Source organism: Micropterus salmoides, unplaced genomic scaffold (genome assembly GCF_014851395.1).
Source record: "Micropterus salmoides isolate LMB-PRFRI ecotype aquatic unplaced genomic scaffold, ASM1485139v1 Ms_hic_scaffold_10, whole genome shotgun sequence".
Taxonomy (NCBI): domain Eukaryota; kingdom Metazoa; phylum Chordata; class Actinopteri; order Centrarchiformes; family Centrarchidae; genus Micropterus; species Micropterus salmoides.
In genome coordinates this window covers 20189469-20202528 of record NW_024040041.1, presented here as the reverse complement: position 1 = coordinate 20202528, position 13060 = coordinate 20189469, and the positions used below count along the sequence as shown (strand labels likewise).

At 40.4% G+C, this 13060-nt stretch overlaps 1 protein-coding gene across 1 annotated transcript; it reads right to left on the bottom strand.

The window, feature by feature from the left end:
* Window positions 1–456: 456 nt before the first annotated feature.
* timp2b (TIMP metallopeptidase inhibitor 2b) lies at window positions 457–8169 on the bottom strand. The gene is made up of 5 exons (XM_038701407.1): window positions 7818–8169; window positions 2503–2603; window positions 2285–2390; window positions 2048–2172; window positions 457–1940 (listed from the first exon to the last, which is right to left on the bottom strand). Exons 1-5 carry the CDS (start codon window positions 7945–7947, stop codon window positions 1743–1745), a joined length of 660 nt encoding a protein of 219 aa, XP_038557335.1. The 5' UTR covers window positions 7948–8169; the 3' UTR covers window positions 457–1742.
* Window positions 8170–13060: the final 4891 nt, after the last annotated feature.

Sequence of the window (13060 nt, the reverse complement as noted above, 5' to 3'; positions counted from 1 at the left end):
TGCACATGGACAGGCTCGTGAAGGAATGTCTGAATTTCACATGTTGTCTCCACTAGGCGGCAGCAGATTCCTGTTACAGTGTCGCAAAGCAGTTACTGGTGTAACTTCTGTCCTTGCCTCTATTAAGCCTCTTAAATACAGATTTAAGAAGCTGAAACTATGCTTGATAGGCCTACTTTTGTTTGTCATGCTCGTTTTTTTCTTTTCCCTGCTGAATTAAGTGTGCCTCACATTCCTGTTCTCCCTGCACCTCCTGTCCCTGTTTGGACTAATATTACGTATAATATTACTTTCCCCTCCAGTCACTTTAAACTAAATCTGTAAATTTAATGTTCATAACTAGCAAACAAAACCCACTCTGATGCTTTAATGCACTGAAATCCTTTGGAATTTGTGATGACAGCTGGAGTCTCACACACACACTTTGACCATTGATGTGAAAATAACCAGTGCAAATTGTCAAAACACGGTTTGGCATTTAATATAATAGTCAAATGTACAGTATTGTTTCAGTTGGACATATGCATGCAAAATTCATCTCAAACGTCTCATGTGAAACCAGCACAAGACATCACACTTAACTTGACTACATTTGCAAATGGCAAATCTTTTTACGCTCTCATGTTAGTTATTTAAGTCACAAGACATTTGCTCAATACTTTTACGGCCATGTCAAAGGCTCTGCATGTAAATGGGTGACTGGTTACAAAATGTTCTTTAAATCACTGTCCCAAAAGACAAGCCTATCAGACAGTTAACTTTAGGCCTCTAATTTGACCTTAAAAATGTGTATCTTGCTAATACTGTTACAATATTTGGTCTTCTCTTTCTACAATACCAATGGTGTAATTTCTTAGAAAATGTGGGCATTTGTTTTTCAATAGATGATGAATCATATAACCTCCTTAAATAAAATACGTTCTTACACTAAAGCATTACAAAGAGAAGAGTTGTAATAAAAAAAACTACAAAATGGAGGATTCAATCCTCTTTTTCAGACATTTTTCATTAGAGACAATATGACTGCTCTGACAACTGTGTTCAAAGTGCATTCTTTTCTATTTAGGACTATTTAAAAGAAAACTATGCGCTCACTCCAAACAGGTTCGCCACACCTTTAAAAATAACAGAGGGGGAAAGTTTTGCATACTTGGCAAAAAATAGAAAGAATCTGAAGCAGGACAGGCAAGAGATGGCTCTCCTTCCTTGTGATAGCTCTGCTGTCACAAATCAGGATGCCACCTAATGTTATTTATGAACGCAAAGATTCACAGAATTGTTACACTTTGAGTTATAGGTGTGTATGTGCTGCATTATAGAACTATAGTTCACTCTAAACAATACCTTTGGTTAAAAAACAAAAAACACCCCAAAGTAAATCAGAAATGAATAGCGCAAGAACAAATATGCTATGAACAGTAATACTGAATTGTGATGATCATCCCTTTATTTCAGCTGAGGGAGAAAGTGGTTTATGAGGAAGTGCTTTGAATTTAGGGGCAGAAGTGTATGAAAGTGCTGAATTCACAAGACTGTTGATTAAAAAACATAATGAGTCCTGCAAATAAAAACTTTTTTTAAAATCACTTTGTTCAACCTCACCACAGAGCACAACACCTTCTAGCTTTCTTAATAAAAAAAAAAACCTAAATAAGAATTTGACTTGACTTGTGTTTTCGTTTTTTATATATCTTAGTATATCTCAGCTGCAGATATCCTCAGACTCTTGGACAGTGCTGGAGTTAAGGGTCTTCGATGTCCAGGAAATCCTTTTTGGGCTGTGCCGCCCCTCTGTACCAGGCACAAGAGTCATCACTCCTCTTGATACAAGCAAAGTGTTTGGCCTGCTCTCCGTTGACTGTCTTCTCGATCACCCAGTCCGTCCAAAGGCACTCCGCCGGTCCGCTGATCATGCAGGGGATGGAGATGCAGCGAGTGATCTGCGGATCGGAAAAGAGACCAAGATCAGGGATTGAGCTTACAACAAGCGACGCATCTTTCAAGATCATTCTACAATAACTACTGAGTGTCCTTCAACTTTTGCTACCTTGCAATCACATCCCATTTCATAGCGCTGAGTCAGGCTCTTCTTCTGTGTGGCACTCGTGGCCTCCCAGGACTCAATGAAGTCACACAGTGTGATGTGCACTGTCCCGTCAGACTCCAGTTTGCCTGTAGTGGAAGCAGGAGTGCATTAGAGGCAATTAGAAGGCATGAAAAGTGATATGAAGATGTGCCAAAGAACAATATGTGTTATATTTTTAACGTGTTTGGTAAGTTCTACCTGTGATAAGATACTCCTTGCCATTAGTCTCCAGAGTCACTCCACACACTGCAGAGGAGGGAGCAGTGTAGATGGCATCAACATCCTGGGTGGGACCTTTGAACATCTGACAATTCAAACAGAGAAAATCACATTTAGATTCATATCGGAATTATGTTTTGTTTTAGTTTTTTTTGTTTTTTACCACAATATGAAATTGATAGCTTTATCCCATGTACCTTGATTTGTTTGATGTCATACTTGATCCGCTTGATGGGGTTTCCATAGATGTCATTGCCAACGTCAACCTCCTGCGCTCCAACTAACTTTGCCCTGATAACTGAAAGAAACAACAACAAAAAAAGAAAAACACAGTTACATTCATTGCATTTGAAAACACTATTGTCATGTTGAAACTGAGCTGGACCTGGGTCTGTCTGTATCTGAACTTAGCCCCGCCTAGGTCTGGCATGCTGCAGTTGGCCACAACACATTGCTGTGGCTTGGATCTGAGGAGTTTGCATGTGCCAGGTGCCGGGAAGACAGAGGCACATGAGTGTTTCATCAGCTGCAATCAGAGGGAGGAATGTGCGCCGCCTGCTCCCAGGTTCCTGGGCCGACACAGGAGGAAGCTAGTCAGCAATCCCCCCCCCCCCCCCCCCCCCCCTCTGCCGGGCCTGCCTCAATGGCTGGATAGAGGTGCTGACATGCAAATCAACCTCTCTTTAGCGTGCAGCCCAGCCACCCCCACCCCCTCTCTCTTGCACTTGATGAAGTTGCAGCTTCCAGATTCAGAGAGGTTTGGACAAGGGGTGGTGGGGCATAACAGTTCAAGTGGAAAAATATTTTCAAAGCCATATGAATGAGCCTGTGAGCTCAAATACAGGGCATTCAAAAAAAAACAATGACTCATGTGTTTCACAAACACTGCTTCTGTTGAAGTACGGCAAAGCACTGATCATATATCCCTATAGATTACTGGTATCACACAAGTTGCAGAGATTACTGCACATTCACATGACTACTATGCTGGAAAAAACTGTTTACAAAATCATATTCAAAAATCAACCTTTTAAGTGGAGGAGACTAGCGACAGAGCTAATGTTAACCAGATGTTCTCTCTGAAGTCCCAGTTCATCCTTGCTTTCCCAAGGTGGTACCTACTGACTGCCTCAGACCATCACTAGCCTGATTCCTCACCAAATAAGATCAAGCCTTTTTATTTGCTTTTTATATGATGATGAAGGTATGAAGCTGTGAGCTATATGTGCCCAAATTTGATGTGAATAGAGGCTTAGAGAACATCTCCTTTTAAGGGTCTAAAGAGTCAACCCTAAAAAAAATAAATAAAAAAAAAAAAACAGGGGAAAAAGGAGAGTGTGTGCACAGATGGAGAGAGGGATGGATTGTTGAGGATGGTTGAATTCTCAGAGCAGGGGAATGGAGGAGACAACGGACAGGAATAGCAGTCACATTGCAGAGAGCCTAACAGCAAGATAGCCAGTCAAACATATAAGGGAGAAGAGGAGCTAGAGAGCTCAAAAGAGAGAGAGAGAGAGAGAGAGAGAGAGAGAGAGAGAGAGAGGAATGGGGGGGGGGGGGGGGTCCGTTTGCAGCCAGGAAAATGTGCAAAATACTGAGTTGTGCAAGCTGTGTCCTTTTTTTGTGACCTGCAGAGCTGCTGTAAAGTAGCACAACCAGACACATAGCCTACTGACAAACCAGCTGCACACACTACAGGCACGATTTAGAATGACAAACTGCCCGAGTGGAAATGATTCTGGTCTACAAACAAATCACAAACTCCTTTAAAACACATGCAGCGAATAGTGCTGAGAAAACTCTCCAACTTCTCTGGCTACAGAGTGGATTAGTGGTAATCCCCTTCTCCTGAGTGAGCAGAATCACACACAGATCACTTCTACCAGCGTAAAGTAGGACAGGTGAAAAAAGAAGAAACACTGAAATGTAGGGCTTATGTGACTGATATATATCATTTGAGCATTTGGGCTTTGAAACTACTTTACAAGGGTTAACTCTTTAAATGGCGTTCAACATCATAAAAACAGACTATATTTGATACCAATCGTTAACAGATTATAATGATTTTAAATGTTAAAGATGTTTTCTCCCATTCATTATTTTGCAGAACATCCACATTCCAGCTGTTATAAGTAATAATCAATAATAATAAGTAATAATCAATAAATCAATCAATAAAAACAAGCTGTTATTTTGCCATGCCCCCTCCACTGAAGCCCTAATCATGATCCATAAGTTAATACTTGGGGTGGTACAGTGTGTGTTTAACGCTTCTAGCTGAAGTAATTTAGAAATATCACTTAGTTTTCTGTGCCAATACACAATGTGGGCCTAATTCTCACAGGACATGACGGCGTTTACTGGAACAGGCTGACCAAGCCCTTTTAAAAATCATACGTTTCAGAAAAGCTGGGAATAAAAGGAGAAAAAAGAGAAAAAAGCAACCATCTCTAGTTACTCAAACAATAAACACATTAATTTGTGTGTAGTATTGTGGCCAGGGGAGTGCTTTAAAAAACAAGGAGACAAAGAGAAGAAAGCAGATGCATGTCATGTAATTGCAGGGCCTGTACATCCATTTTTTCTCCCAAGAAGCCACAAAGTGGTCAGACTTTGACCGAGAAAAACTGGTCTACAAATTCAAACTGACTCCTCGGCTCATCCTCTCCAAGGAAGCACGGATTCAAGCCACCATTATTAATTTGTTTACTTTTAAAAATGGAATTTCATGGTGTTTGACACCTCCGTCATCCCGTCAGTGTCAAAATAAATAGTTTGTCTTTCCAGCACCACATTTTTACTGTTTACTTGACATTTGGATGTTTTCTCCTCCGTCCACTTGTGGATTTCACATGACGACACAGATGACCAAATGTTCACATGAAGTATTCTCAAAAGGTCAGTTGCTCTGTATAAAACAATAAAATCAAAGTGAGTTTCTTTGCTTCAGTGAATGAACCTGCTGGACAGATCCAACGCAATGCGTTATCACCGGTGACACCGGGGTTTTGAAGCAGCTGTTGGTGAGCGCATGCACACGTTCAGTCTAGTTTTAATGTCAGCTCTGTTTACACAGCTTGCAGCACAGGGCTGTGTTTATACCGGAAGTCACATTAAAGCTAGATTCTTCTTTCAAGATCTCCGACAACTTGGCTTCCTTCTTCACAAATGGCGGCACAGGTACACTCTACAATCACCAAGAATTGTGAAAGCAACGGCAAATAGATAATGACCGCAGCATATGACCGCCCAGAAATTCCTCTGCCTCGGCCAAAGACCCAAGGGATGGATTTCAATTTATGAGGAGGGAATTTTTTGTTCCTGCTCTGTCTGTCAAGATAAATGGAACTAACTACATGTTTACAACTATAGCTGGGCTAGTATTTTGTTTTGTTAGATTGGAATGGAGGAAAAAACTAAGCCAGGCTCTAGTAAAATACAAATATATGGCAGAGGTCAACTAGGAGCAGAGGTGGAAAGTAACCATTTAAAACTAGAGTCTGACTTTCAGATGAATGTCTCTACTCTGCTACCTACTTATACTAAATCTATACTTTTACCCTTTTCTCTTCAGTGTGTCTTGACTTTGCCCCCTACAAAGAGAATGAAGTACAGTGGGTCATCTTCAAAAACAGACGCTACAAGGGCCCCAGTGATGCAATGACCTCACCCAAATGTGTTGTTTTTACACTCTGCAAACTTGCACTTCCCAATTTTCAAGATTTTCACTTGAGACACTAAAACTTAAGTTTGCCACTCGTGTTCTTGGGTAATTTTCCATATGGCTCCAGACACTCTAACTGACTATGTCTGGGCAACTTAAGTAATACTTTCACTTCAGTAAACTGTCTGAAACTAAGTAGGGGGTTCCTCAACTGTGCAGTAACAGCATTGAAATACCACACAAATTATTACTATACTACATGCTAATAGTGTACTTTATCCAGATAACTTTAATTATAAACACAAATGTCAATCGCCTACAGTTCAGAGGAGAGAAGACCAGAAACTAAAATAAAAATGTTTCAACTAAACTTAAAAAAGGAGTAAAGGTAGACCAAGCAATGGCAGATAATGACCTTCATTTTGAACGCAGCATCTCATCACGTTGCAATGTCTGCCACCCATTCATTTTCTGTGTAGCAGCCACTGGCTATAGTCTACATGCCAAGAACATCACATGTCATTAATTCTGTCTATGTGGCATTTTAAAAGTAAGACTACTGTAGTAGTAGTAGTAGTAGTAGTAGTAGTAGGCTAGTATACCCTATAACCTTTGTAGTAGTTCAACCCACATTAAATTAAAATTCTCTGCATTCTCTCTCTCTGTATCTTACATTATCTACCTGGCTGCATTTGAAATCATCTTAATGAAAAAGGTTAAAATAAAAATAAAAAACTGACTACCCTTTACAGTAAACTCCCCAGCGGGATAATGTGGTTTCTTCACCCTCCAGAGCCAAGGAATCCAATGGTAAAGGGAAACCTTTGAATAAGCCAGCTTCTGTATACATACCACACACACTGAGCCAGCTCGCAACCAAATAAAAAGACCCTCTGCAAACCCCAATTTAAATAGCCACACAAGCTGGTCACTGTTGAGACTCCCGTTAGCTCAAGGCCTAGATGTTGATGGCAGCAACAAGCAGCATTTTGTAACAGGTCAAATAAAAGGGAAAGTATCCGCATGGCCTTTGAGAAAGACAATTAAATTGCCATTTAGCAATCATTAAGGAAGTGCCTCATAAACCTGTTGGCAGGAATGATTTATTTTGTGTTAGCATTGCTTGCTCCACAGTTTACCCACCAGGATGAGTGGGAAATAGCCTACTACCTGCTTTCTTGTGAAACATAACACTCCACAAATAATAGTTAAAGGAGTATGAATAACAAAAGAAAAACTCCATAACAAGGAAGATGTGATCAGATTGGATGCTTGCACTGAAAGGAAAGGCTTTTGTATGCAATCTATTTTTCTTTTAGTTGGGTAAAACCATGATTTATCATGGTGTTTTCTATATGTATGTATGCATGTGGGTATGTATTTCTCTATTTCTGCTGGTAAGATCTGGACCCTGAGTCTGTAATAAAGTTATTGATTTGATTTTATCATAAAAACTGTTCATTTGAGCCTATTTTATATTTGGTGCCTAATTTATAGGCTACTGTGGAGTAAAATGCAGGCCAAAGAATATAGTTACAAAAATTTAAAAGATTTTTTTAAATGCCATAAAGTAGCCTACATTTCTGTCACTATAAAGACTCAAGAATATCAACAGATTGGTTAGAGAGAAAGAGAGGAAGGGAAGTGGAAAGAACAGAGACAAAAAATTCCATCCTCCTCCCCCTGTAATTGTAAACATAAGAGCAGGGCAATTTTCCACTCTCAGCATTTACAGTTTATTTGTCAAAAAAGAAATAAATGAAATGATCCTCGACATCACACATTCCAACAAATAATAACCAAATGCTGCGTTGTAATAACTCATTTATACCCATCGAGTCAACTTACCGACGTCTGAGTTGCAAAATGCCTGCTGAGGATGCACTGGGGAGCAGCTGCAGGCTTCTGCTATTTCTTCCACTCGCCAAAGAAACAGGATGGCCAGGGTGACAAAGCGACTGTTCGCGGTCCAGGTCATCTTAGAAAAGTACGGTGTTTAATTTAAAGAGGTGAAAAGTGAAGGAAGTTGCGCAGTCGTGTGGGAATGATTCAAAAAAATTGTCCGCAGCTTCAACCGACGGTCCACTTGTCAAAGTATGAGATGCACAAGGCTTGAGAGGGAGTTCATTCCTGTGCGACTCCTCCAAAAATCTGTTTTCCACTACCGTCAGGAGCAGCCGCGTTTTATTACCCCAGGCTGGCAGCAGACTCCTCCCCCGCTGTGGTCTCAGCCACTGAGCACAGCAGCACTGTGGAGGTCAGGGGCTCCCGAAGTTTTCACATCCACCCGTCGTCCCGGTCAGCTTGTGTCACAATTCTGTTGCACGAGGATGGGGATGATTGCGCGTTAGGGGTGACACATACAGTAAATGTTAGGTCACTCATAACCACACACGCATGCATTTCCTTCCCTTCGTAACCATTTCCTCAAACCGTGACGTGACCTGTTACCTTTAAACTTAACCTTGAACTTTGCATAAACCATAATCTACAAATTCAATTTAGTTTTCATTAACTTAACCTATCATCAAAACTTAAAAAGAAAGAATCTGAAATTAGAAATGAAATTATCTTACTGTCTTTGTGAGTATAGGGTTGGGTCTCACAAAAGCAGCAGACATCTGTTTTGTGGTTTTGCCATTCATATTCAACATATTAAAGGAGAATCACCATGTTATTCCTGTAATCGCTTGTCTGGGGACAATGGATGTGCTCAGTTAAATTTATGGCAAAGTGGCTTGATGTTTGAGTTAAAGGAAAGGTCAGGGGGAGGTCATCAACATCAATAGGACTAATTTTCTGGAAGCCATGAACAGCCAGCAATACATTTAGAGGAATACTCTGATATTTTGGGAAATGTTTACCCTGTGTGTACGGTAAATATGATGTGCCAGACAACAAACAGCTTAGCTTAGAATATGCGCACCAAAAACAATGTTTAAAAATTACAACTTACGGTTTTGTGTTGGACTAACCAGTTACTTAGCTCTTCTTGCTGTAGCTGATACATTTAGCATGCAGATAAAAATTGGTATCAATCTTTTCAAATAAGTCTCTGCCAGAGAATGAATAAGTGAAGGGCTATTTCCCAAAATGTATTCCTTTAATTAACTGTTTGACTAGTAGATGTGAGAGTGTAGGCTACCGCTGATCTCCATCCTAAGGTGGCAGTGGTAATAGTAACAATACAATACTTACAGTATTTTACAATACATGTAATATGATTACAGGTTAAACAATTTTCACAGTTGTGCTGTGATTTGTGTCCCTTTTTTCTTTGCGCTACTTGTTTATAATTTACAGAAACACTTGACTTGTATAAGACATGGCATGTTTTTTGTCATTGTTGAATTTTATATGTTTTTATATATATATTTTATTTTATTTTTTAAATCAGCTTATATGTTCTGTGTTTTGTTTGTTTTTACCTATCTTTGCTCAGTTTTCTTGTTCTTGATTTTTAGCTGTAGCCTTTGTCTAAATCTGAGCTACTTAAAACCAGAGTCAAACTCCTTATATGCGTACACATAGTTAGCCAATAAAGCTGATTCTTATTCTGGTTTTGCAATGTAATACGTAGCCTACCTTTAACCTGCAATAACTGAATTTGTGTTGGGCCACTTGGGGACAGTACAAAAAATTAGTGAAAACAACATTGACATATCATCACCTTTTAAATTGACATGGAGAACTTGTTAGCAAACCATTGCCCATTTTCACACCCAACAGTTACTGAATAAAACTACTATTCATTTGGAGTCATGCTTCTGGCCACATGGTGAATCTCTTTTAGCTCTGTTTTTAGTCTCTACCAACTACTGAAGGACATGTCTGCCTTGTTAGCTGCTAAATGCTCCAGCAGCTATTTGCTAACTGTGTTTGTCGGGCAGCTAGTGCTGAGCAGGTACTGTACAGATGGTTTTTGGAACTTTTTCTTTGAAAACATTTGCCTTGTGTGACTGTAAACAACTCTATGAGACCACTGAGAGTGAACCAAAACAGTAAAGTTACAGGCCGGACAGCTAAACAATAAGCTGAAGCTCCATAAAGCCAAGGGGATAATTTTCTGTAGGTTCATCCCTACAAGCGACCCCTTTCACATCGTCATTTGATACATTGTTCTAAATATATCCATACCAACCATTAAAAACATATGCTAATAATTATTGACAGATGACAAAATACTGATGTGGGTCTTGTTGTGTAATCCTCAGCACAGTTGTCTGTGGTTTTAATTCAGTGAGAGTGTTAATGCATGCACAGTCACTTTCAGTAACTGTTAAAACACTGTTTGTAACAGATGAAAATACTGAGGAAAATGAAGGAGTGCCGGAGAAGAGAGAAGTGACATCATCCCCTTAAACTTAATAGATTCAATCTGGCGGCGATTCCCTCAGCGTAAGCTACCCAAACCCCTCCGCCCCTCTGTGAAAGAAACATTATGCTACAGTCAAATTCTTGAGTTGTTTCTCATCCCTTACTTATGCACAAAACTAGATGGCTCTTTTGTTGGAAATTTCACCACTGCAACACCACCTCAGGAAACGGAGGATCTCGAGAGTTTTGGGTTTGTGGCCTCCCGTGTTGGTTCTGGCTTAGAAGCGAGAGATCACAGTGAGGACACGGTGTGTTTGATGATTAGAGTTGATGATGAATAATGAAAAGGGCTGGAGAGAGAGAGAGAGAGAAAGAGAGAGAGAGCGAGAATACTGTATCTGCTGTGGCCGCCTCACTCCCTGACATCATATTTGGCCACCGACTGTCGGCCTTCTGGCTACCCTGGCAAATATTTCCGCTCTTTTCCATAGTTGAGCATTTTTGCCTGGTTGCTTTTCCACAGGTCTCTGTTACTTGATGTCTGTGTAAAAACAGGGAGGCATGGAGAGAGCGTAAGAGCAGAAAGGGAAAATGGGACAACCCTTTATCATCATCTTTGTAATGACTATCGTCCCCTGTATCTTTTTGTGGATGGAAACTTTGCACATTCATTAATTTTATCTTTCCCTTTAGCGTAGGAATGCCATCAGTCAGATAAAGAAAATGACCAAAATTGTCAGAAATTTTGCAAGCCAGTACGTTAACAAAAAACGTAACACGGACAACATGACATATGCTGAGTGTGGTCAACAGAAGTTAAGACACGTGGAAGGAAGTGACACATCCAAGACCAAATGAGTAGAAATATGCTTCCTTCTCTTTCCACAGTTTACCCAAGGTATCAGAGGAACAGCAGACGCCTTCTCCTGGGCTAAGCCTGCCGCCCCCTCTCCAAACAGTCGGCTTCCTTTGCACTGAGATGCTGACTGATGTGGTGGGCTCTGCTCAGATCGCAGCCGTGTCCCCGGCTCCTGAGCATATTTCAAATGACCTCACAGCATGACCATTCAGAGCTAGTTCCCACACTGCAACTCTCCCTTTAGAAAGAGGTTTTACTCGCCAGTTAAAATCTGGATTATTGTATCAACATTTGGTTTTAATTTGTTGAAAGAGGGCAGATTTGTCAAAGAAGTGCAATGTAAGCAGCCCCCTGTGTACATTACCCACTACAAACGGCAAAAGGGGCTTAGGAATGGCCTGAACCTCCATCCCTTAAATTATAGACTTACAAGGCCAGGAATACTCTCAAAAGGAAGTGCCTGGCAAGACAAAAAAAGAGGGTCCCATTTCGGGAACTGGTGGGTGCTGTGGCAGTGACCCACATCCTCTGACTCTATCCACCCCCCCTGCTGCATGTCCACTCCCTCCTATTTACCATCTTTGCTTTGATGTGACCCAGCCACAGTCCAAGGGTAATTCCCATTATTTTCCATTCATCAGTGCGGCTATTCACATTTTATTGTTACAACGTGAGACAATGAATCAGTGTTTTCAGAAATTGCTTCAGGGATAGGAGTAAAACATCTGCTCAAAAGACCAAAAAAGAAAACTTTTAAAATCACACCATAGAGTCCCGGGTCAAATGTCCTGAACTGTCATTGTGGTGTCACAATGTTACAGTTTACAGTTAGTCACCATTCTAACAATGACAGTGGCTTGAGTTGGTTTCGGTGGAATTGTCGCCATCTGTAACTAATTTGTGTAGTTACAGGAACTTTTACTTTTACGTAATAGACCTGCAAAATAACTTGTAAATTATTGTACAGTCATTTCTTCTACAGCACTACAATGGTGGCAGTCCATGACTAGGATGTCTAGGGTAGCACTTGATATGATGAACAATTCAAACTGTAGGTTGGTGATGTGAAAGTCTTTAACCTCTTCAACCCCTTCACCACATCTACTGTTCACTGAAAGATAGTTATGAAGCAGACCAAGACAGAAGAAAATTATTAATTGTAGTTAAAGCAGCATTAATTGAACTTTCTGGGTGGTTGGGGGCAACAAAACGTTCTGTAAAGACAACACAGACACTTATTATTTATTTATTATCAATTTGTTGTTGTCTTTTCATCAGAAATACATTATCTGCTACAGTCAGCTGTCCAGCTGACAAAGAAAAACAGGGGGTTTTGGGCCCAAATGCACACACACAAGACAGAGGTATGCTTAGTGAGGTCTATTTGAACTAATGAGTGAACTCGCAGGTTAAGATAAAACTGTTGAAAAAAACACCAAGGTAACCCATAAACAAACAGGTGAGTAGTCCATGAGTCCAACAGAAAAACAGATCTTTATTTTTACACCTGGACCCTATCTTCACATATTCTCACACATACTCAGGTCGTCTGAGGTGCAAAAAAATTTGTGCTGTGGATGGCTGCAACATATTCCTGTGGGGCAATTGCGCCCGTCAAAATTATGTCCACAGAAGGTGCTTCTTTTTGCCACTGACAACATCATGGAAAGGATCCCTACGAGGAACACCCGGTGACACCTATTGTTTTCAACTAGAAACAGAAGTCTTGCACAAGGACAATTCTTGCTATGAAATCTTGTGAGAGACGAGTTGGAAACGTGAGTCAGACTTGGAGAGAGGAGTTTGTTGTGTACATAGTGGAACGACTTTAATTCTTAACGTTACTCCAACACATTTAGAACACATTTGACTGTGTTTGATAATACAGCTGTGAAAAGTGGCATCTTTGGTTTTG